This window comes from Camellia sinensis, chromosome 4 (genome assembly GCF_055761805.1).
Source record: "Camellia sinensis isolate YWXY chromosome 4, ASM5576180v1, whole genome shotgun sequence".
Classification (NCBI taxonomy): domain Eukaryota; kingdom Viridiplantae; phylum Streptophyta; class Magnoliopsida; order Ericales; family Theaceae; genus Camellia; species Camellia sinensis.
Window position 1 is genome coordinate 171599242 of NC_138964.1, and position 24400 is coordinate 171623641.

The 24400-nt window shown below is 34.2% G+C and overlaps 1 protein-coding gene and 1 pseudogene across 2 annotated transcripts; both read right to left on the minus strand.

Moving 5' to 3' along the window:
- Positions 1-5660: 5660 nt before the first annotated feature.
- On the minus strand, positions 5661-8792 carry LOC114311165 (putative mannitol dehydrogenase; annotated as a pseudogene). The gene is made up of 5 exons (XR_014327900.1): positions 8522-8792; positions 8292-8405; positions 6633-7141; positions 6369-6522; positions 5661-6082 (listed from the first exon to the last, which is right to left on the minus strand). The product of XR_014327900.1 is annotated as a putative mannitol dehydrogenase (transcript).
- Positions 8793-22816: 14024 nt separating this feature from the next.
- On the minus strand, positions 22817-24154 carry LOC145789681 (microtubule-associated protein RP/EB family member 1C-like). The gene is made up of 4 exons (XM_082866914.1): positions 24027-24154; positions 23764-23919; positions 23548-23654; positions 22817-22853 (listed from the first exon to the last, which is right to left on the minus strand). The coding sequence occupies exons 2-4, from the start codon at positions 23887-23889 to the stop codon at positions 22832-22834; spliced, it is 255 nt and encodes an 84-aa protein (XP_082723040.1). The 5' UTR covers positions 23890-23919; positions 24027-24154; the 3' UTR covers positions 22817-22831.
- Positions 24155-24400: the final 246 nt, after the last annotated feature.

Genomic DNA, 24400 nt, shown 5'->3' on the forward strand with positions numbered 1-24400 from the left:
CCCCAAAACAGACCAACCTCAACTGGCTCAAAATCAGAAACAAACCTGGCTAGTGAGCTTGATCCTAACTGATAAACAAACTAGGCAACTAAAATTTGAACTTAACAGCATAACACCTAACATCCCACTGCACCTCTCATAAACAAACCTACTGGTGCATACCCACTGCGTAAGGCAGTCCAGCAAAATAAGCTTAATATACAGCATTCCACAGCAACCACCGAAATCCATTCCTACACCAGAAAATAGCAGCCATCCCCCTGCAGATCCTCTCACAAGCAAAGCAGCATATAACAGAAGGGGCAGAACACAGCAACCATCCATCATATCAGCAAGGGGATACAGCATACATGATCCGTAGATTCTCCACATATCTCAGATGCATAACAGCACCTGACTCAGGTTCTCCACTATGTGATGCACTGAGTAATGGACAGAAGGCAATGAAGCTCGAACCCACAACCCCACCCTCACTTTTACTAACTCACCAAGCTCCAACATATCTGGTAGATGACCCTTGAACACAATCTCATTCCTAAGCCTCCATGTTGACCACAGCATTGCCACTGGGACCATCACCCAGATTTTCTTTACTAGTTTCCTATGCTTAGTTCCCAACCACCAGGAAAGAACTCCATCCACAGTAGCAGGAGAGACCCAGTATAAATTCCACCACTGCAGCAACCTTCCCCAAACCTTCCATATTTCAGGACACTGCACAAACAGATGATCTACTGATTCTTCTGCAGCAAGACAGAAATGGCAGGCAACATTTGCATTACCCCCTAACACCCCTAGTCTTTGCAGAACAACTGCAGACTTTACCCTTCCTCTCCAAGCCAGCCAACACAAGAATTGGGCTTCAGGTGGTGTCAGATTATTCCATATCATCTTAGGAACCTGTAAGCTAGTTCCAGAATTTTTCTGAAGCCAAGATCTCACAGATGCCACTGTGAACACACCAGACGAGGATGCTGTCCACTTTACACCATCACACAGATTGTCATCCAACCTGGGGACATCCTTAGTTAACTCTTGCAGCTTTTCTACCTCCTCTACCTCCCAAGAAAACAGAGGTCTTCTAAACTGTAGACTCCAAGGACCATCACTACCCCTCCTCTGCATAAAGTAACTGAGCTTTTCTTCTTTCTCCATAGAAAGCCTAAATAACCTGGGAAATTCCTCTTTCAACTTCAAATTCATGCACCACCTATCATGCCAAAACAGAATCCTACTCCCATTCCCTACCACAATCTGTAGTTTTGAAACAAAAAATTGGTACAACTCAGGATTTAATGCAGCCACACTTAGGATATCACTCCACACAACAGATTCCTTACCTTCCCCATTCTGTATTGGGAGCCACCTGCCTCCATCAGCCCCGTACTTGCTGACAATAACCCTCTTCCATAGTGACTCATCCTCCACCCCATACCTCCACCACCACTTTAGCAACAAGCAGTCATTTGATTCCTTAGCCTTCCTTATACCCAGCCCTCCCTTATCTTTACTAAGTGTTACATCCTTCCACTTTACCATATGAATCTTCCTCCGTAACTCAGAACTGCCCCATAAAAAAGCAGCCTTCAACTTATCAATTTCCTTTGTTATTCCTTTGGGCAACTTGAAAATGGAGATATAGTACCCCGGTAAACTATCCATAACTGATTTGACCAGTGTTAGCCTACCAGCAAAAGACAAGAGCTTCCTTTTCCAAAGAGCTAATCTTGACTTAACCTTATCTACCACATGTTGCCAAGTTTTTGTTCTTCTAGGATTTGCACCAAGAGGTAAACCTAAATACTTGATAGGCAACTTCTGAGTTACACAATGCATAGACGAAGCAAATACCTGAACCTGATCATCACTTATGCCTACACCACACATCACACTTTTATGAAAATTAATTGTCAGCCCTGACATCACCTTAAAGCATCTAAGAATTCTTTTGACATTAACAATCTCCTCACACTCTACTGCACAAAATAAGAGAGTATCATCTGCAAACTGGAGGTGAGATAATTTCAACCCTGTAGATCCAACAGTAGCTCCTTTTATTACACCCAAACTCTTAGCCCTTTCCAACAGCAGATTCAACCCTTCTGCTGCAACATTGAACAGGAAGGGTGACAGCGGATCACCCTGTCTCAACCCCTTTGGGGGGCAGAATTCATTCGTAGGAGAACCATTAACTAAGACAAAAACTCTAGCTGTGGTAACACAAGTTTTTATCCATCTAATCCACCTTTCTCCGAACCCTAAATTTGCCATCATGGAAAGTAGATACTCCCAATTAATTGAATCATAAGCTTTTTCAAAGTCAAGCTTTAAAATGACTCCCTTCCCATTTGACTTCTTCCACCAATCCACAACCTCATTAGCAATCATGACTCCATCAAAAATGTTTCTTCCACCTAAAAAAGCTGTCTGAACTTCACTGATGACTTTTGGTAACACCTTCTTCAACCTTCGCGAAAGCACCTTTGCTAAGATTTTATAGACAACCCCCACCAAACTAATAGGTCGATAATCTGACAAACCTTTGGGACACTCTTTTTTTGGGACAAATGTGATGAAGGAACTATTTAGTCCTCTAACCAGATTACCATGATGGTAGAATTCCTTCATAAAGTCAAACAAGTCATTCTTCATCAGCTTCCAACATTTCTGAATACATGCCATGTTGAATCCATCTGGCCCTGGTGCTTTATTCCCATCACATTCTTTCACTGCTTCCCAGACTTCTTCCATTGTAAACTCAGGTTCAAGAACCTCCTCCCTATGAGCATTACTAATTGATGCAAAGTTTCCAGACATCTTAGGCCTGGATGGCCACTCTTCAGCAAAAGCCTTTGAGAAATATCTGACCACTTCAAGCCGCACAAGCTCAGGATCTTCAATTCTAACCCCATTAACTACCACTGAGTCCACCATATTTCTTCTTTGCCTCTTACTGGCACAAATGTGAAAATACCTTGTGTTCTTATCCCTAAGCTTCCAAACCAAATGTTTTGTCTCCCTTCTAGATTCAATCTCAACGGAGGTCAATTCCCTGAACTCTGCTAACAGGTCAAATTCATGCAACTCCTCCTCTGCTTTTTTTAGTTGTTCCTCTACCAGACCAAAAACTTCACTATTCCATTTTTTCAATTCAACTTTCATACCACCTAACTTTCTTTGCAGTCTATAACCAGCCCAGCCTTGAACTTGATTCTTCGACCAAGCTTTTTGAGCAACTGAAATGAAACCAGGGTGCAATGTCCAAGCATTAAGGAACCTAAATGACCTAGGCCCCCAATTCCTCTCATCTCCCATCAACAGAAGTGGGCAGTGATCAGATACCAATCTGGGAAGACCCCACATCTGAAACCTGAACTTTTCCAACCATACTACGTCCAGCAAAAACCTATCAATCTTACTCCACCGCTCTCCCGCCATGGAGTTACACCACGTAAATCTTCTGCCTAACAAAGGAATTTCCACCAACTCCATTTGGTCAATGAAAGTATTAAATTCTACCATTCCTCTGTCTCTCCTTACACAGCCTCTTCTATCCTCTATATTTCTAATAACATTAAAATCCCCTCCCATACACCAGGGCCTTTGGAAACTAGTTCTAATATTACCAAAGGTGTCCCATAACTCTGCTCTTTTGGACACATCATTAGGCCTATACACATTTAAAAAGACACATTCAAAGGAATTAAGAGTTACACCTGATAAGAGCAGGAAATTTCTATGACCGCAACACTCCTGTAGTTGAAACTCCTCTGGATTCCATATGCTCAATAGCCCTCCAGCACTACCTTCAGAATCAACCGCCATAAACGCCATCCTCTCCCAAGGCCAAAATGAGCGAACAAACATCTCTTCCATACTACTTTTTTTTGTTTCTTGAAGAAGCAGGACATCCACCTTTCTATCCCGAATAACCTGTCTAACTCTCCGCCGTTTATCTGCTCTACCCAACCCTCTGACATTCCAAGACATTATCTTCATTTATAACTATTTAATCCCCCAAAGAAACCCCCAAGCTTTTAGTCGATTAAGTTTGACCCAGCACACCCCCTATCTCCTTTACCAATCGTTCTTCATCTTGTTGCTCCATCTGAACTATTCTTTGAATTACTTCAGCCTCTTTGCCTTCACAGTTCATCCCACTTTGTCCCTTTTATGTTTGACCACTTTTCTACTTTGGTCCTTAAATTTTATTTTTTCTCACTTTGGCCCTTTATATTTTTCAAGTTTTTCTCGGTTTACTCTTAAAACTAATTTCTATTCAAAATTAGACAAAAAAGCCCATAATAACTGTCACATAACATAAAAAAATATATATTATTATATTAGAATTTAAGTTTATGTTAGAGATGTGAGTTGCATATAATAAAATATTTTTATGTCATGTAATTGTTAATGTGTCATTTTCTGTTTGACTTTAAGAGTAAATTGAGAAAATTTTGAAACATGAAAAGCTAAAGTGAAAAAAAAAAAAAAAAACAAATTTCAAGAGCCAAAATGGAAAAGTGACCAAACATAAAGGGGGCAAAGTGTAACTTACCTTATATTTTTGAAAAAACATAATTCTAGATACCAAATTTAAAATTTATTTATTTTTCATTTTAAATGTTCTGGAGGGCTACAATTAAAAATAATAATAATTGAATCATTGTTATATAAAGAAAGATTTAATAATAACACATTAATTTTAAATTTCCAAATTTAAGATTTTGACTTAATTTCCAAACATATATTTTTGGGAAGTAAATTATTAAAAATGAAGAAAAACTAGTACCTATTGAATTTCAAAAAAATTGCTTGTTTTCATTTTTCAGAAAACACTTTTCAGAAAATTCTGCATTCTTATTTTCCGTGTTTTTTTTTTACTGAACTTTTTTAATATTTTAAGCAATTTTTTTACTTTTTAGACACACCTAACATAAATACACCTAAAAAGTAAAAAAATTGTAAAAAAAATCTTTTAAAAATTCACTAAATACCGAAAATATAAAAAAAAACACAAGAATTCAGTACATTTTTTGTATTTTTATGTATTTATTAATTTTTAAAAATATTTTTGCACAAATTTTTTACTTTTTAGATATATCTAACTAAGGTGCATCTAAAAAAGTAAAAAAAAAAATATTTAAAATTTAAAAAATATTCACTAAAAACAAAAAAATACAAAAATCAAAAAACACAATTTTCAAAAAACTTAATCCAAAAAACTCAAACCAAACACACTATAGTATTGCGACATGCGTATTTTTATTTTTTTATTTAAATTTGAAAATATGAAAAAATTGGATCTAGGGTTTGTTAAAGGCAACAACACAATGTTTTGCAATTATAGTTGGTATAGATATAGATAGATACTCCAAGGCTGTATTTAGTTTATAAATTTGGAGACGCGTTTGAAAAAGGAATGGGAGAAGGAAAAATATGTGTGAAATGTAATTGTATTTAATTCACATTTCACCTTCCTTTTCATTTTAGCACTATTGTTTTCTTAAACTACCCAACTGGTTAAGAAGTTTTTCTGATAGTATGCCTCTCGGATACTTTCAATGCTTAACTTACTAATATTTACATTTTTCATTAACTACATAAACTTATCAATGTAGCGTCTATGAGTTTTATTTTGGAGAATAAATTGCAGACAGTTTTATTCTAGCAAAATTGACCACTATCATTTATTCAAAATGAAAAAGTGAATACACTGTTGGAAATTTGAATGACAAGAAGAAATAAATAACCAGTAGCAACAAAACAAGAAAAATAAGTGCAGAACTTCTAAGACTTGCAATCTGTGAGATACCCCTATCCAACAGCACAAGTCAGTTCAAAAAGAAAAGCCAAATTCAGGATCCACAACGCAAAAACTTTAAGCCATTTTTAATGTATTCCCTATATCAATCACAAACCGATATCTAACATCAGCTTTCACGAGGCGCTCCATTGCAGTATTCACGTAGTCCATCGGTATCACCTCAATGTCTGCCGTTATGTTGTGTTTTGCTGCAAAATCTATCATCTCTTGTCTCTTTTATGCCTCCAATGCAACTTCCAGCCACAATTTTCCTCCCTGCCATTCAAACATTGTGTATTAAGCGTTTGGAGCCTTTCGTACATATAATTTCTAATTTACAAAGCCAAGGAGCCTTTCATTATATTTTGCTCAAGAACAGTTAGGTAGCTAATTCAACCCCAAAAAATACGAGCACTCACACGGGTGTATGTAAGCGTTGGGAGTATTTTTCTATGGTTGAACCGTATGAACGTTTGTTGTATTTTTTCTATGTTTAGAATTTGTGTACATAGAAGTGTCGTGTGCTTTTACATACATTCCTCAAAACAAATTAAATGCTTACCCATGAGCAGAGGAAAGACTGGAAGCTCAAGTGGCTTCTCTGGTGCACCAACCAAGATGAGCTTTCCATGAGATTTCAACAAACCAATCAATGGTAGAAGAGGGTGAGGTGCAGAAACCGTATCAATGATACCATCCATTGTGCCCATAACAAGCTATTACATTCGACACATCATAACAAGAAGAAAAAAAGTTATCAATCAAGAATTCTCATGAACTTTTGATCATAACAAGACTCAAAGCTAATAAGGAAAAAAATGGTTACCTGCATCTGAGTTGGGTCACGGCTAACCAAAAAAGAATCAGCACCAAGCCGTTCAATAGCTTCTTTCTTCTTGCCAGAAGAGGTACTAATCACAGTCACTTTAACACCAAAAGCTTTGGCAAATTTTACAGCTGCATGACCAAGCCCACCAAGACCAACCACACCCACATGCATACCAGGCTGGTCAAGCCCAAAGTGTTTTAGAGGACTATAAGTAGTGATCCCAGCACAAAGAAGAGGTGCACAACCATCAAGAGGAAGACTGTCAGGGATGCGAATCACGAAGTGCTCATCAGCCACCATAATATTAGAGTAACCTCCATAGTTTGGGGTTCCATCATAGTAGATGGAATTGTAGGTGAATAACATTTTAGGACAATAGTTTTCTAGATCATTCGCACAATTGTCACAAGAGTGACAAGATCCAACCAAACATCCCACCCCAACTTTGTCTCCAAGTTTTCTGCACCTTGCTACCTACCTCTGTTACCACACCCACTATCTCGTGCCTGCATTTGTCAATTCAAATGAAACATGTCATATCGTACTAACTAAGGAGTTGGCAATTTTAAATCCATTCATATGTTAAGTGGTTAGAATTTCATCATCTAACCACCAATTTCTATTAATGGGATGTAAGAACAATTTAGTACTGATATACCAATAAAAACTATATATTTAAATGATATAATTTCATTTGTAATTGTTATTTTAAAAGAGAATGCCCACTAAAATGACATTTAATTATAAAAATGTCACCGCCACATAATCAAAAGAAATACATAAATAAATAAATAAGTGCAATAAACAAGCCTAATCATTATAAAAAAACACAAAGAACAAGGAAAAAAAAAAGACTATATAGTGTGTTTGGTTTTAGTTTTTTGAAAATTGAATTTTTTATTTTTCGTGTTTTTTTGTTTTTAGTGAATATTTTTTTAAATTTTAAGAAATTTTTTTACTTTTTTAGACATGTATCTAAATAGTAAAATATTTGTGAAAAAATATTTTAAAAATTTAATAAATACAAAAAAAATACAAAAAATGAACTAAATTTTCATTTTTTTGTGTATTTTTTTTGTAATTTTTGGTATTTAGTGTATTTTTTAAATATTTTTTTCACAAATATTATACTTTTTAAGTGTTTTTATGTTAGGTGTATTTAAAAATTAAAAAAAAAATTTAAAATATTAAAAAAATTCATCAAAAACATTAAAATACGAAAAATAAAAAAGTAGAATTTTCTGAAAATTGGAACCAATTTTTAATTTTAAGAAGTAAGAAATACCTAATAGACTCAATGGACTTAGATACAAAGTAACATGTTTCAACATTATAAATTAAAAATGAAGATTGCATTGTCAAGATATTTATACAAGTAAAATATATGTATGCACGAATGCTAATATAAACAACAAACTTTTTTAGTTACAACGAATATACAAATATATGAATGAAGGCATCTCAATAAAAATCAAATTTTATAGCTTCTTGTTTTGGGTTGAAATTGTATAGCTTCTGGTTTTAGACTCAAAAACAGAGCAATGCATTGACATAACCCAACCAACCCAACTGATAATGGTCCGATTGATTTGGTTTGGTTCTTGTATTTTTTTAAAATGTTTAGAGAGAGAGAATGAAAGATGCATGAAGTGGTACCCAGGGAGAGAAGGATAGTTGGTGTTGCCCCATTCGTTCTTGATTGTGTGAAGGTCATAAGGACAAACTCCATAATACAATACTTTGAATGTTACGTCTTTTTCTCCGGTTGCCCTATACCACACGAAAACCCAATTAATAAAATAACATACTGCCAATTAAACACAACCATATATTATACATTAATCGAATGAAAAGAAAAAAAAAAAAAAAAAAAAAAAGTAATATACCTTCTGGAGAATTTGAAAGGAGAGAGGACACCAGATGTGTCTCTGGCTGCCCATCCCAAGGCCTCCACTGGGTGTTGTTGCTCAGCAGGTAATTTTGTCATGACAAAGAGAGAAAGAGAACAGAATGTTAAGAAATCTAGAGAGAGAACAAAAAGAGGGATATGCTATTGGCTAGTAGTGCAAAGCAGTGACATGTGTTGGGTCTGTCGTTTGGGTTCCGTGGATATATATACCAGTTGAGGACTGGAATGGGCAGTCGATGAAATCAGCGAGACATTACGTAGTCGGTGAGATCAGCCATTGCTAAGTTTGGTCCACGGAAAAGTATTCGAATCCCAATTATAAAACATGCTTTGGCAGGATGGGTTTTTGATTTTTTTTATTTATTTATTAAAATTCATGAAAAAAATAAAATAAATTAAAATAGTCAATATGTCAAAATATTATATCAAACTCATATTTTTTTTTTCTCATAAATATCATATTCGATTATAAAAAATCTAACCATCTCTCAAACACACAAATTTTAATCTATTAAAATAATCAAAAAATAAAATAGTCAACTTTTCAATCGAGATGATTGTCACATTTTGGATTGGTGGTGCTACATGCAACAATTAGTGTACTAACTAGTGTACCAACACTAGTTGCGACATTATTATTAATCTCACTTATTATACAAATTATAAATATAAAAAATATATTAAATTATGTCACATCATCAATTGATATACTAATTAGTACACTAATTAATGTATAATAGTATTATTCATTTTGGACTGTAAGGGCTGTTTGATTGAGTGGATGAGATTATTAATCTTGTGACACATATTTGAATGTTTGGGATTTCCATGGATATTCGATTTAATAAAATTAGTGAAGTTTTTAATTTGTACAACTAATAATGTAGCATTAACGTATAATTAGGATTATATATTTCTATATCTATTGCAGAATAAACGTGAGCAAAATTGAATTATTTATCCAACTAATTCAATTAGATAATTAATTTTATACTAATTTTATGAATTATTAATCACTTCACTATTAATCTTGCTAATCAAGCAACACTTGAAAATTCTATTTATACAAAATATATTATAAAAATGATGTTGTAATAATATTGTTGTAAATATAAATTATCTTTATAAATATTTTATTTTAAAATGAAAAGTCACTATTAAATTACATTATTATGTATATAAATTTTATATTAATTTTTTTATTTGTACATCAGTATCACTACCGTTTCGTCTGTGTTCATGAAAAAGACTAGTCATCATAAACAATTAAATCAATAGGTGTGGTCCGCAAGGATTCAGATTATATGGACATGATCGTTTGGTAGCTTTGTGGCCAGTGGCTCATGGCAAGGCGTCCGGATCCTCTAGAGTGATCCTCTGAAGTCATCCTCTAGAGTGGTCCCTTAGGGTGCAACACGTGTCCCATTAATGTATCTAACGGATGAGATGATCCATCACCAAAACGGCGTCGTTTTGGTGAGCCAGACCAAAAAAAAAAAAAAAAAAATTGCAGAGCTGCAGATCGAGTCGAGAGGGAGGAGGAAGAAAAAGAAAATGGATTTGAAAGGAGGAGGAAGAATAAAATGTAAGAAAACTAGAAGAAGAAAATGGATTTGAGAGAAATTGGAAGAAAATAGATTTGAGGAAGACGCAAATGGTCAAAATCTATTTCGGAGAAGAGGCAGAGAGTTCCCTCTGCGTACAATCGCTTCATCAAGTGAGTAATCATCAAGCACTACCTTCAATAACACACACACACACACACTCTCTCTCTCTCTCTCTCTCTCTCTCTACTGAATCAAAGTTGTATCAATCTACAGGGATGAAATTCAACGCATTAAAGCAAGAAATCCAGATATTAGCCACAGAGACGCCTTTACTGCTGCTGCAAAGAATGTATACAAATTACAAATTTGCAACACTTATTTTGCCAATTAGGGTTTCATTTTTATTTTTATTTTTATTTTTTGGGTTTTGTTTATTTAAGAGAAATTGGAAGAAAATGGAATTGAGAGAAATTGGAAGAAAATAGATTTGAGGAAGAAAGAAAATTAGATTTTCTTCTTCTTCCTTCTCCCTCTCGACTCGATCTGCAGCTCTGCAATTTTTTTTTTTTTTTTGGTCTGGCTCACAGAAGAAAATGGAAGTTCATCCACGATGATGAACTTCTTGAGCGATCAAACCAAACCCATTAACCCAACACATCAAAAAAACTTTTCTTTCTTCCTCTAATCCATTTTCTTCTTCCAGTTTTCTTACATTTTCTTCTTCCTCCTCCTTTCAAATCCATTTTCTTCTTCTTTCTCCTCTCTCTCGACTCGATCTGCAGCTCTGCAATTTTTTTTTTTTTTTTGGTCTAGCTCACCAAAACGACGCCGTTTTGGTGAGGGATCATCTCAGCCGTTGGATGCATTAATGGGACACGTGTTGCACCCTAAGGGACCACTCTAGAGGATCACTTCAGAGGATCACTCTAGAGGATCCGGACGCCATGGCAAGACCCTTCTTCATTTAATTGGTTTATCTTTTGAATGTTAGTTTTGGAAAGTATTAGAGTAATTTGATTAGTTATAATTATATAATTTTATGTGCTTTTTTACCCACAAATCCCATATTGAGAATGTCTCTCTCCGCAAGAGAAAAGGACCAAATACAATCCATTCAAACCGTATCACCTGTTTTGGCAGTGTAATTAAAAACCAATCTGCTGCATCATTTTAGAAGGAAAGTGTGGGGATATATTTTCTGAGAACCCATACGTGGCCAAGGTGATGTCGACGTGTCAACCGAGGTGCCACGTGTCCTGGTTGTTATGCCGAGGTCATCTCGGATAGGCCGAGGTTACCTCCGAAGATATCGGAATCCGAGATAAGCGGATGAGGGGCAAGAGTCCTAGAATGAGAGAAGACTTCAGTTTGTATTAAGATAAGACTCTAAGAGAGTTTATCCTAATCTTACTGGGAGTCCAAGATTAGCAGTAATCCTGAGTCTATAGAAGTTAGGCTTCTATTGGGACTAGGTTTATGTTGGCTATAAAAGAAAGGCACCCCCTTGGGTCTAAGGTATGCTTTTGATACTCAAGCTTGTGAGTTTAGCACTTGATTTATCTTTGAGAGATATACTGACTTGATCGTCAGAGTGCCCCCGGGTGGACGAACCACCGCTAGAATCTTCTCTTTCTGTTGCAGGTCAGCCAGGTGCCATCTATTCTGCCAGTGCTCTCCAGCTAGTTACTAAGCGGGCAGTGTGGTCAGAAAATCACTCACACAATTTGGCGCCGTCTGTGGGAATCGAAAGAAGAATAGATGGCCAATAAAAGAAAGAAGAATAGATGGCCAATGACGGACAGAAGGATCAGACTGGAGACAACGCTCCTACTGGGAATAGGAGATCTATCAACCTCGACGTTGAAGGGGACAACCGCAACATAGAAACTCGTGACCAAAGTCACGGAGTGAAAGACGCCGGCCAGGAAGGTGACGCACCAAAGACAACAGATCGAAGCGGATACTACAACGAAGATGACCTCCAGGTATGGAAGGATAGATACCTGCGGAGGAACGAAGACCCTTCCAGAAGGGATGCAAAGACAGGGGGCATGAGCGCTTCTAAGGAGATAGCATTTGAGTATAGAAGAACTCATCCTGAGTGAGCAGATCCCAGATTCCTGATCCTGGATCCCGGATCCGAGAAGACATGATCTCAACCTAAACAAGTAGGCCCGAGAAGACGAGAGCTCAACCTAAGTGAGCAGATCCCGGATTCCAGATCTCGGATCCTAGAAGACATGATCTCGGCCTAGATGAGTAGGTCTAAGAAGAGAAGAGCTCAACCTAAGTGAGCAGATCCAAGATTCTAGCAAATAAGATCTCGGCACTTAAGTCCGAAAAGAGAAGAGCTCAGTGAGCAAATCTCAGATCCCAGAAGATAAAAAAGAAAACACACAAGGTTGGACTGCAGTTAGCCAGGTTGAAGACCTTTTATAAGGTTCGCAAAGGAGTATGTGGAAGCCATGCAGGGGGCAGAGAGAAGAAGAATATGTTTACCACTTATTGAAATTTGTAGCAATTTACAAGTTGGTTAAACCGAGATGATGTTTACCACTTGTTGAAATTTGTAGCAATTTACAAGTTGGTTAAACCGAGATGATGTTTACCAGTTGTTAAAATTTGTAGCAATTTACAAGTTGGTTAAACCGAGATGATGTTTACCACTTGTTGAAATTTGTAGCAATTTACAAGTTGGTTAAACCGATATGATGTTTACCGCTTGTTGAAATTTGTAGACAATTTACAAGTTGGTTAAACCGATATGATGTTTTACCACTTGTTGAAATTCTGTGTGAATTTACAAGTTAAAGTTAAACCGAGGTCATATTTAACACTTGTTGAAATTCTATGTGAATTTACAAGTTGAAGTTAAACCGATGTGATATTTAACACTTGTTGAAATTCTGTGTGAATTTACAAGTTGAAGTTAAACTGAAATCATTATTTAACACTTGTTGAAATTTGTGGACAATTTACAAGTTGGTTAAACCGATATGATGTTTTACCACTTGTTGAAATTCTGTGTAAATTTACAAGTTAAAGTTAAACCGAGGTCATATTTAACACTTGTTGAAATTCTGTGTGAATTTATAAAGTTAAAGTTAAATCGAGATGATATTTAACACTTGTTAAAATTCTGTGTGAATTTACAAGTTATAGTTAAATCGAGATGATATTTAACACTTGTTGAAATTCTGTGTGAATTTACAAAGTTAAAGTTAAATCGAGATGATATTTAACACTTGTTGAAATTTTGTGTGAATTTACAAGTTGAAGTTAAACCGAGATGATATTTAACACTTGTTGAAATTCTGTGTGAATTTACAAGTTGAAGTTAAACCGATGTGATATTTAACACTTGTTGAAATTCTGTGTGAATTTACAAGTTATAGTTAAACCGAGGTCATATCGAAAGGAAGATGGTTTAACACTTGTTGAAATTTTGAGAAAAATTTACAAGCTGAAGTTAAGTCGAGGTTATGATAAGGGATGATGGATAAAACACTTGTTGAAATTTTTGAGAAAAATTTACAAGTTAAAGTCAAGCTCAAAGAAATATCTGCGTACTTGCCGAGACTACCAAGTTGTCAAAACTTGAAATGGTAGTTGTCAAAACTTGAAATATGGAAAACTAAAGTCTTGATAGAAGACATTGAGAAAGTGACAAGTCCTAAGCAACACTTGTGAAAATATTTGTTACAATATTTTCAAGTGTTAGGACAAGGCCGAGATGAGCAAGATTAGAAGTTGTGACAGAGGTATTTTACCCGAAGAGATTGCATAGTCAATGTGTACTTTGAAGACATGCATTATTCTAAATGTAGAATCATACAAGAGCAGAAAAAAGAAGACATTCATTCAAAGAAGAAATTAGAGAAATGCATTTAAAGAAGAAAGAAGGCACTTCGGCCTGAATATTGAAAAATAAATTATTCAGACTACAAAAATGGCACGTCGACCGGATTAAAAGCATACAAAGAAGGACAAAGTACAAGGTACAAGGTACAAGGAGTAAAAGAAGGAAACAAAACTACTTGGCATCAATGGCAGGATATAGAAGACAGTTGGGAAGACTTCTCAGCTGCCTTCTCGGCCTCGAGCTCAGCATCGATCTCCCGAAAAGTTTGATCAAAGCTCTTCTCGGCGATTGGCACCTCGGAGTTTGAAGGCAATGATTGAAAGCAAGAATCTGGAAAAAGACACAGAAAATAGAAACAAGAAAGTAATTCGTAATCAAGAATGGTGATAAAGCTATCAGGAAATCAAGACAAAAAGATTGCACAAGTGCGTCAAGCCAAGAACAGTGGCAGAAATCAACAGATGTGTGAACTGTGTGTATTCAAGAAGATGATTTGGAAACAACGGGTAAAACAGCAATGGTGATTAACAATGAAGCAGAGCTTCTTGGAAAGCAACAAGAAATAAAACCAGGAGGAATAGTGGCTTACCAGAAAGAGGGAAGCCGGAATGAGAATTGCCGAAGTCTGACGATGGATGCGAAAATGACAGAATGACGTAAGCTTCACCGGAGGAGAGGAACGAAAACAGTTGCAGAGCTTGAAAGCTTGGAACAATGACGGATTTAAGCAAAAGAGCTAGAAAGACAAAAAGCCAGAAGATTGAATGAAAAAAGAGAAAAATCAGAGTCAAGAAGACTACAAAGTTCAAGAATAAAGCCAAGTGCACAGGCACTAAGTAAGTATGTGAAGAACAAGAAAGTAATGACCCAGACACGATGCTAGCAACAGAAAGCGGATATTGCAAGAACAGTGCCAGGCATTCAAACAATAAACAATTCAAAACTTTAAGACAGACGAAAACAGAAGGCAACAGATGGCAAATAAACAGATTCGAAGTAAAACAGAAGAGTTATAAAAGCAAGTAAAGAATAGCTGAATTACCAAGTGAAATGAACGTCGATATGAAAATCGCCGGAGTCAAATAGATGACTGGAAGTCGGGAACCTACCGAAGAATGTGAGTGGAACAGTTGCAAAGCTCTTGGAGTTTACGAATTAATGGAACAAGAACCTCGGCTAGGAGGTGTGATCACGAGCAGCTTGGAAAGCATAAAGCTTGATACTTGACAGAAGGGGACAGTAAAGTCCAGGGAATTTTGAGGTCGGCGAGTTTTATCTCAGAGGGGCATAGATGAACGAACAGTGTAGGTTCCATCACATCAAAATGCCGAGGTAATAGAATCTAGAGGGCAGTTGTGGGGATATATTTTCTGAGTACCCATACGTGGCCAAGGTGATGTCGACGTGTCAGCCAAGGTGCCACATATCCTGGTTGTTATGCCAAGGTCATCTCGGATAGGCCGAGGTTACCTCCGAAGATATTGGAATCTGAGATAAGCGGATGAGGGGCAAGAGTCCTAGAATGAGAGAAGACTTCAGTTTGTATTAAGATAAGACTCTTAGAGAGTTTATCCTAATCTTACTGGGAGTCCAAGATTAGCAGTAATCCTGAGTCTATAGAAGTTAGGCTTCTATTGGGACTAGGTTTATGTTGACTATAAAAGAAAGGCACCCCCTTGGGTCTAAGGTATGCTTTTGATACTCAAGCTTGTGAGTTTAGCACTTGATTTATCTTTGAGAGATATACTGACTTGATTGTCGGAGTGCCCCCGGGTGGACGAACCACCGCTGAAATCTTCTTTTTCTGTTGCAGGTCAGCCAGGTGCCATCTATTCTGCCGGTGCTCTCCAGCTGGTTACTAAGCGGGCAGTGTGGTCAGAAAATCACTCACACAGAAAGTATGTTACATTTCATTTCATCTCGTTGAATAGAATTTTAAAATTTAAAATTTTATTCAAAATATTTTTAAAAAATTCATTAAAAAACAAAAATAAGCCAACACAAAAGCCACAAAGAAAGCAAACCTTGAACACCAAACATCAACATTATGTTTCAAACATCTGATTCAATGTAGATATAGGGCATCCAGATTTAATGTTGATATTTACATTCAAAAACCACAAAACATTTTAGGATCCAAATCGAAGGTGTACAAGATATCTATTATGAATGTTTACATAGTACATTGTTCCAATTATTCGAATCAACATCCAATTCAATATAGATACACAAATTTTAAGATTTACAGTAAATCAAACCCATAAAATGATTCACCTTTCATTGTTGTGAAAGAATAATTCAGTGCAGACATTCAAGTGCAAAATCTAATGTGTGAAATGGTCTCACATTGATAAGTGTATAAATACCATAAATAATACATTATAAATATCGGTATATATAGGATGTTAGGTGATTGTTATTTTCTAGTACAACAATCACAACAATCACGGTTGTGCTTTCAGTGATCTTATTTTGATAATTCGAACCGTTAAATTTTTAGAGTCCGTCAAGTACAATATTTTTGTAAAAAATTAAGTTAATCGGATATTAGTAACCTTTTAATCAAAACACATTTGTATCTAATAAAATGAAACGTAGATGTGAGTTTGAATGTCAACTTGAATAAAAATATGATTCGATCAATTGTTATCAATTTCTGTGCAATTTAATTTTTTACATAACACTCTAAAAAATAACAATTTATGTTATCAAAATAGAACCTAAAGTTCGTCGCACCGAAAGAACAATTCATGTTATCAAAATAAAACCTAGAATTGGTCCCACCGAAAGAACAAGAGTGACTGATACACGATAGTCTTTCCATTTTCATGTACATATACCATAACAATGTTGTAAAAATGTCAAAAATAGATGTCATAGACACACAAAATTCACGTTACATACAAAATTCTCACACGACTTTTCTCCATGAAATGTAATTTTCAACTAAATCTAAAGGGTGATTCTATTTACACACTTTTAATTTTCTCAGTATATATCATCATTTAGTTCACATTAATAATGTTTTGAATTTTTTATTTTTCACTCAATGTACACACCATAATATTACTCTTTTAGCTTAACCCACATAACACAATACACACCCTAACACAAGATGATGTACACACCATCAATATTGAAAAGACAAAATGGTCTAAAATGTAATTCACGGTAATTTTATATTGCTATGTGTCTATCTCTCCCCGATATTTGTTGAATATATGAAAGCAACGTGAGAGCAAAAGGGAGAATCAAACAGCGGGCCGAAATTTTACGAAGACGAAACAATTAGTGTGGTATTTTGCAAAAATTTAAACAAAGAAATAGTTTTAGTATTGTTCATAAATAGAGTATTGAAAAAACTTAATAAGTTCACAAATTTATATTCAAACTAAATCAAAATGTCCAATTTTTTATATATGTATGAAAGTTTAACATTTGATTAGCTTTAATAATATGAAGAAAATGATTCTATTCAAACATAAATAATTAAACATTTTGTAAATGTTTAACTCTATGTGCACACAAAATGAATAAGTTATTGTTGTAAAGATAAACGGCAGCCTTTTGCTCCAAATTAATACGAACAAGATAAGTAGCAAAGTAAACTGACATTTTCATTACTGTTTTGTTCCAAATCAATGTCATCCATAGAATGTAAAATTTTAAAATCAATTGATTTCAATGTTTTAAAACCCTAAATCTTCCAAAACAATAATATTTTGAGTTTGAAAAATAATAGAAAAGAGATTTGTTCTAGGTAATGGTGCGTATAGAGATATTTGTGTTTTCATATGTAAATTGTTGAAATGAGTATATACACACCCATATTGTCCTTAATAGTCATTTTATTTGAGAATATTATTATTATATAAATTTATTGGTTAAATGGTGTGTACTGAGAGAATTGATGGTGTGTAAATAGAATTACTCAAATTTAAATTAGTGTTATGTTCCCCATATCAACTAAATCAATTCAATTGAAAAAAAAAAAAAAAAAAAAAAAAAAAACTTCATGAATTTGGAGGCTCCAAAGTTCAAGTTGAAGAAGAGAGTCTAGAATGAAGAAGAAACTTCATGAATTCTCCAAAGCTCCAGCTTCTTCTTTTGTTCTTCAAATTCAAATTGAATTCCTCTTCTTTAATTTGGAATTCTTTGCAACCTTCTTGTCCAAACTCAAATTGAGTTTGACTTTCAACATATAGCACGGGTTTAATGATAGGACTTTTCTTAAGTGTGCAACTTACACTTTACACTTACGCCTTTCTGTTTGCTGTCCTGTTTTATGTTTACACCTTCCACTTACACCTTTTGTGTTGGTTGCATATGATGTGCAACCTTAAGGGGTTGCACACCATAACAGCACCCTTAATGATAATACCAAAGTAATGAGATGCACATGAGACCTGTTGAAAAGTTTTGAAATTTGAACTCACAAAAAGCCACTGACTTTCACTTTAATAGACAATTTAATTGGCATATACAAAAAATAATTAACTTCTAAATTCTCTTTTATTTATATGTTTAAGTTAAATATTTATGAATTTGCTTTTGATCATGTTAAGACTAAATACAATATATTTTTTATACGTATTATTTTAGTATCAAATCTTAGTTATTTCTCATTCTTGAATTGAAATATAACAAAAATACATAACAACTGATATATAAAGGAAAAAATTTATTCAGATCTCAGCCCCTCCGTAATAAAAATTGTGATTCTGTCCCTGTCCATGGTTGTTGGTTGATATTAGATCTAATTCAATTCACTCTTGATTGGATTAGATCTATCATTGATTGTTTGAGGATTGTTATTCATTGTCGATATTGAATCATAATTACAAATCACAATCTCAAGAATTTTAGGTTTTTTTATCTAATTTTTTTTAAGAGCGTTGCTAATCAGACTCAAAAATTAGACTCACTTTTTAAACCTAGTGATGTGTTAAGAAGATAATTGGTTGATAATTAAACATTCTCTAATTATCAACTGATCAATTTCGTGACATATCTCTGAGTTTAGAAAATAGGTCTAAGTAGCATATTTGTATATGATTTTTTCTTTTTTAATTGTTGGAAAAATAATTTACAGTTGCTTAAATCTGGTGAGGCTTGTACATTATTTTGAGAAGTTCAATAATAGCATAGTAGTCATAATAATTACTCTAATCACAAATGATAAATTATTTTTGGGTAATGTTAGGGATATCAAATTTTTTACCAAATAAATGACCAAATGTCTCATATGGGTGTGGGGTCTGTAATTTGGGGCCTATAGCATTTTTCATTATTTTTTCTAATTAGATTATAACGTAAATTAATGATAAATGCATGATATTATTCTTGAGTTAAAATGGATATTTTGAAAAAAAAATAATTACTAAATCATCAAAATTTGTTACTTAACCCAAAATAAAATACTTGTTACTATGGAAGGCTAAAAGAAGCTGTGATTGAGCAGGACCAAAAGTTATGGTCAGGATAACTTCTTGACAAGCCAGAAGCATTCAGAAATTTAGAGATTCAGGTCTTTGTGGACTAGATCTAGCGTGAAAGTTCAAAACTAGAAGTCCAGAATCAAAATTGGGGGTTTAGGTCCAGACATTTAGGTTTAAGATTAGAGGAGCATAAAGCATACCTTAGGGGAGCAGACTCAGTCAAGACGTGTTCCTAAACTCTAGGCCCAACAAACTTCTAGAAATCCACGCTTAGTGTAACACAATCCCTGGAGAAAAGGGCTTGATGTGAGGAGTGGGAAGAGGGCTAACAACCCACAACGGCTAGTGGGAGCAGGTTATAAATAAAGATAATTTCCAAGTTTAAGGCACACAATCACTTCCTTTCACTACAAAAAAATTGACTTTTTGCGACGGTAAAATACCGTCGCTAATACTCCTAATGCCGTCGCTAATACTTTTTGCGACGGCAAAATGACTTTTTGCGACAGCAAGAGGGGGGTCGCAACTGCAGGGGTTGCAAAAGAGTTTTTGCGACGGTAAGTGCCGTCGCTAATGTTTTGCGACGGCATTTTTTACCTTTTTGCGACGGCACCGTGCAGTCGCTAATAACGTTTGAAATTTCTTGACTTTTTTGCGACGGCCTTATTTTTACCGTCGCTAAAAATGTTATTTGAGACGGCATAAAATACCGTCGCTAATAGTCTTTTTCTTTAAAAAAAATACTGTTTTTGCGACGGTGTGGTGCCGTCGCAAAAAGTATAAAAAATATGAAATTTTCTATTTTTTGCGACAGTGTAATGCCGTCGCAAAAAATATTAAAAAATAATAAAATTTTTATTTTAAATAATAAAATTTCTATTTTTTGCGACAGTATAATGTCGTCGCAAAAAATAAAACCTATAACAAAATTAATAAAAATATTAAAAATTTCTATTTTTTCCGACGGTGGTGCCGTCTCTCACTCTCTAAGAGCTGATTATTTACATTCCATTCACAAAAACATTATAACAGAAAATAAAAATAAAAATTGATCAAACCATCAAATTCAATATTTTACAAAGAATAATTAAACTGTACATGTTCATAGAAGCATATTTAAATTATAAAATTCACCCAAATCCTAAAAAAAATAAAATAATAAAATAAAATCTAAAATTCACCAATCAGCACATTGGATATTTAAATGCTCTTACAAAAAATAAAAAAATAAAAAATTTCCAACAAGATCTCAATTTTGAGTTACTTCTAGAATCAGATCTTCCCCTCGGCAAAATTTATCCTTTTGACCTACAAATAAATAGATAACAGTTGCAAATTATAATCTTTTGGAGAAACCAACTATTTAAACACCAGTAATGAAGACAATGAAAACTGTGGAAAGAACACTTACGTTGTCATCAGGAACAACTGCATATCTCTCAGAGTAAACTTTAATCGGGTCTACTGATTTTTCTGTGACATCACTATCTCCTGAACATCACAAAGAACAAACCAAAGTTAACACCAATATTTCACTATCACATCATCATCAATTATTATCATTCAATTATAGATTAAGGTATACTTAGTTTCATGTATCATTCAGCTCCAAGGCACTAAACTAACAATGTGATCTCATCAAATATATGTTATATGTTGTAAATTCATGCATGAGCAACGATTATATAAATTTTGCACATGAAAGGAAAAATAATAATACAATCACCTAGGTTTGCCTAGGGTCTTGGGTGCTCTACTGAATTTTCTACAATATCCCCCACCAAAATCCGTAGGTAAGGCTACACATACACCTAGACCCGATCCATACCACAGAGCATCATTATAGAGCACATTGGTGGATCTTCATATAATAAGAAGGCAAAGACTGATTATAACATGGGAAAAATCAGCTCATCTAAGAACCTAAACTTAAAACTTCCTTACCTTCAATAAATCTCATGGCACAACCAGTAAATGATGTATATGCACATATTTATTGGTAACAAAACTTAGTGATTCAATTGGTATTTTTTTGTGGAAATAAGGGGAGATTTGAAAGAATTTCTTAAGTTGAAAGAGAAAAAAAAAAAAAAAATTACTTTGTTTGGTTTTGAGTTTTTCAAAAACTGGTTTTGAGTTTTCAATTGGTATTTTTTTGTTTTTCGTAAATTTTTTAATATTTGGTCAATTTTTATTTTTATTTTTAGATACATCTAATTTAAATGTACTTAAAATTTAAAATATTTGTGAAGAAACTTTTTTGAAAAATAATAAATACAAAAAAATATAAAAATATTCTAATTTTTTGTATTTAGTGAATTGCTTAAAGATTTTGTTTTAATACAAATTTTGTACTTTTTAAGTATATTTAAATTAGATGAATTTTAAAAGTTAAAAAAATGATTAAAATATAAAAAATGTTCAATAAAAAAAATATACATTGAAAACTCAAAATTTGTTTTTGAAATCCTCTTGTTTGGATAAGTAGGAAAAAATAATAATGATTTTATTTCATCAAAACAACCTTTCTTGATGTCGTTTTCTTTTTTTTATTTCTTTTGTATTTAGATAGATAATTTTAGCATTATATTATATATTTAAAAAATAGATAAATTACCTATACAGAAAAATCTTGAGTGTGCATTGTACACCACATACAACTTTACACAATATTACATAAATTTTCATGAACTTACATAAGTAGTTTCACAAAAAGATGTAAGTTTAATACAAATTCGTATAATTCTTATACTTTCCATTTTGTATCATTTTAATTATCAAAATCAAAACAAAAAAATTTATGAAATACAAAATAAAAATAATTCTTATACTTTCCATTTTCCATTAGATTTTTTAATAGAAGAAAAAGGTTCACTTATGATTATTTAATTAAACACTGTTTACCAATTGAGTCAAAGCCATGGAAGAAGCATCACAACAACTCCATCATGTTCATGTTGTTAACTTAAACAAGAAAATTATAGAGAAAAGAAAAGAAAAGAAAAGGAAAAAAAGGTAAACGCAAGAAAAGAAAGTCCAAACCACATCTTGGGTTAATACTACTCGACTAAAACAAAACAAAGTTGAATTTGGGCTCTGCATCATCAAGTATGAAATCATACTTTTGTTTCATACAAATTTGTGGGCTAAAGGTCCTATTGTACCTTATATATTTGTTGCCAAACATCACCTGTGTTGGTCTATTATAAACGTGAAGGCTCTTTTGGACCACAACGAAAGTCATAAATGCACCACATATATAATAAAAATACATGATCTAATCCATTCTAAATCCATTCACAAATAGCTGATTTCATTGTAATCTGATTTCATTGTAATTTGATGCATAAGGCAATACCAAACTTTGTAAATGCCTTATACTCACCTTGAAAATCCTCGCAGTGTGGCAGGGGTCTGGTTTCTCAAATGTGTGTAAGAGATCAGGAATGGATGTTTTGCAAACTGCAATTTAAAAATAAGCAAAAATTTCATTAAAAGAATCATATGATGCTCATCCCTTGTCTCTTGGTAATTAATTTTCATTTGTGTTTTATTGTAATTAACAGGAAGAGATAATTTTCATTGCTCTTGGTTCATCATCAGCATTATGCTTGGACTATTCCTCATTGCTCTTGGTTCTACCATGCCAAGTTTTCCCTCTTCCCCTTGTATATAAATTAGCTAAAACAAAACAAAGCCACATATCATAGACACTAAAAATGAGAACCTACTCAATTCTTGTTTAAGGTCCTTAGCGAGACTGAGATTGAGACTCCTATAATCTAGGGATTCTGGATACAAACTAATTTTTTTTGTTTGAAACAAATTTGTTTAGTCAAGAGGCTCAAAACACCAAGTTAGGCTGCCAATTAATTCAAAGCAAGCAGTTGAGTCGATACTGGTATCAGGCTGCCAATTAATCCAAATTCATTGTCTCCACAAACTCGTACATTGTAGAAATATGATCAGATTTCAGATTACACAGTAGAAATATGTAAACTGCTATTAAAGATTTGTGTACGATGAACCATCTTCTTCAAAGACCCAATTACACCAGAAACGGACTACATTTCTCTATGGGTTTTGCAGAATAAACAAGAAAGCACAAAAATGCTCAGACAAATTCATAGAGGAAAGAAACAGGGTTGAAATGTACCTGTACAGAACCCCTCCACTAACCGAATCACAGTACCGCTTCATCCATTGCATAAACTCCAGATTATCCAAGGGCCTTCCTTTCACTAATTTGTTCACCTCAATGTGCTGTACCCACATTACACAAGCAATCAAAAAAATAATAATAATAATTAAATTAAAGATATGAAACCCTAGTATAAAAACAAAGAGAAATTGGGGGTGAACAAAATGAAACCTTGGTAATCTTCATTTTGTTAAAGACATCTTGAAGAACTTTGTAGTTCTGAATCATCTCGTACTCGTTCTTGGCATCGAAGTTGACTTTGTGCATTGGCACGATTCCGGGATGAGCCGCATCCATCAACTGGCAGTGAACCGCACCGGAACCTGCCTGAAATCAACATATCCAAACCAAACAGTAGTTCATTTTACAAAAATAAACCATAAAAAATGAAAAGATTAGGGTTTTGGAAGAGAGAGAGAGAGAGAGAGACGTACCCATTTGTGAGAGTTTAAGAAGGCCGTGGATTTGGTAGCTGAAGAAGGAAGGGGCGGATGAGAAACGTATGGGTTCGGCGAGAACCCGATTGGGGATTTTGGTTGAACAGATTGGGGATTTGGGGGGGAGGGGGAGGGGGGAGCGGGAATGGAAAGAGGGAGGGGGGAACCGGGCGGGAATGAAGAGAGGGGGGGGGTTTGGAAATTTTTTTGGATTTTTTTTTTATTTTCATTACAAATAAATATTTAAATAATAAAATGATTTTTTTTTTTTTGCAGCAAAAGATATCATTGCTTAAAAAAATTATTTTTTATTAAAATAATTTTTTTTATAGTTAATGAATTTTTATTTTTATTTTTTCATTTTGTAAGGT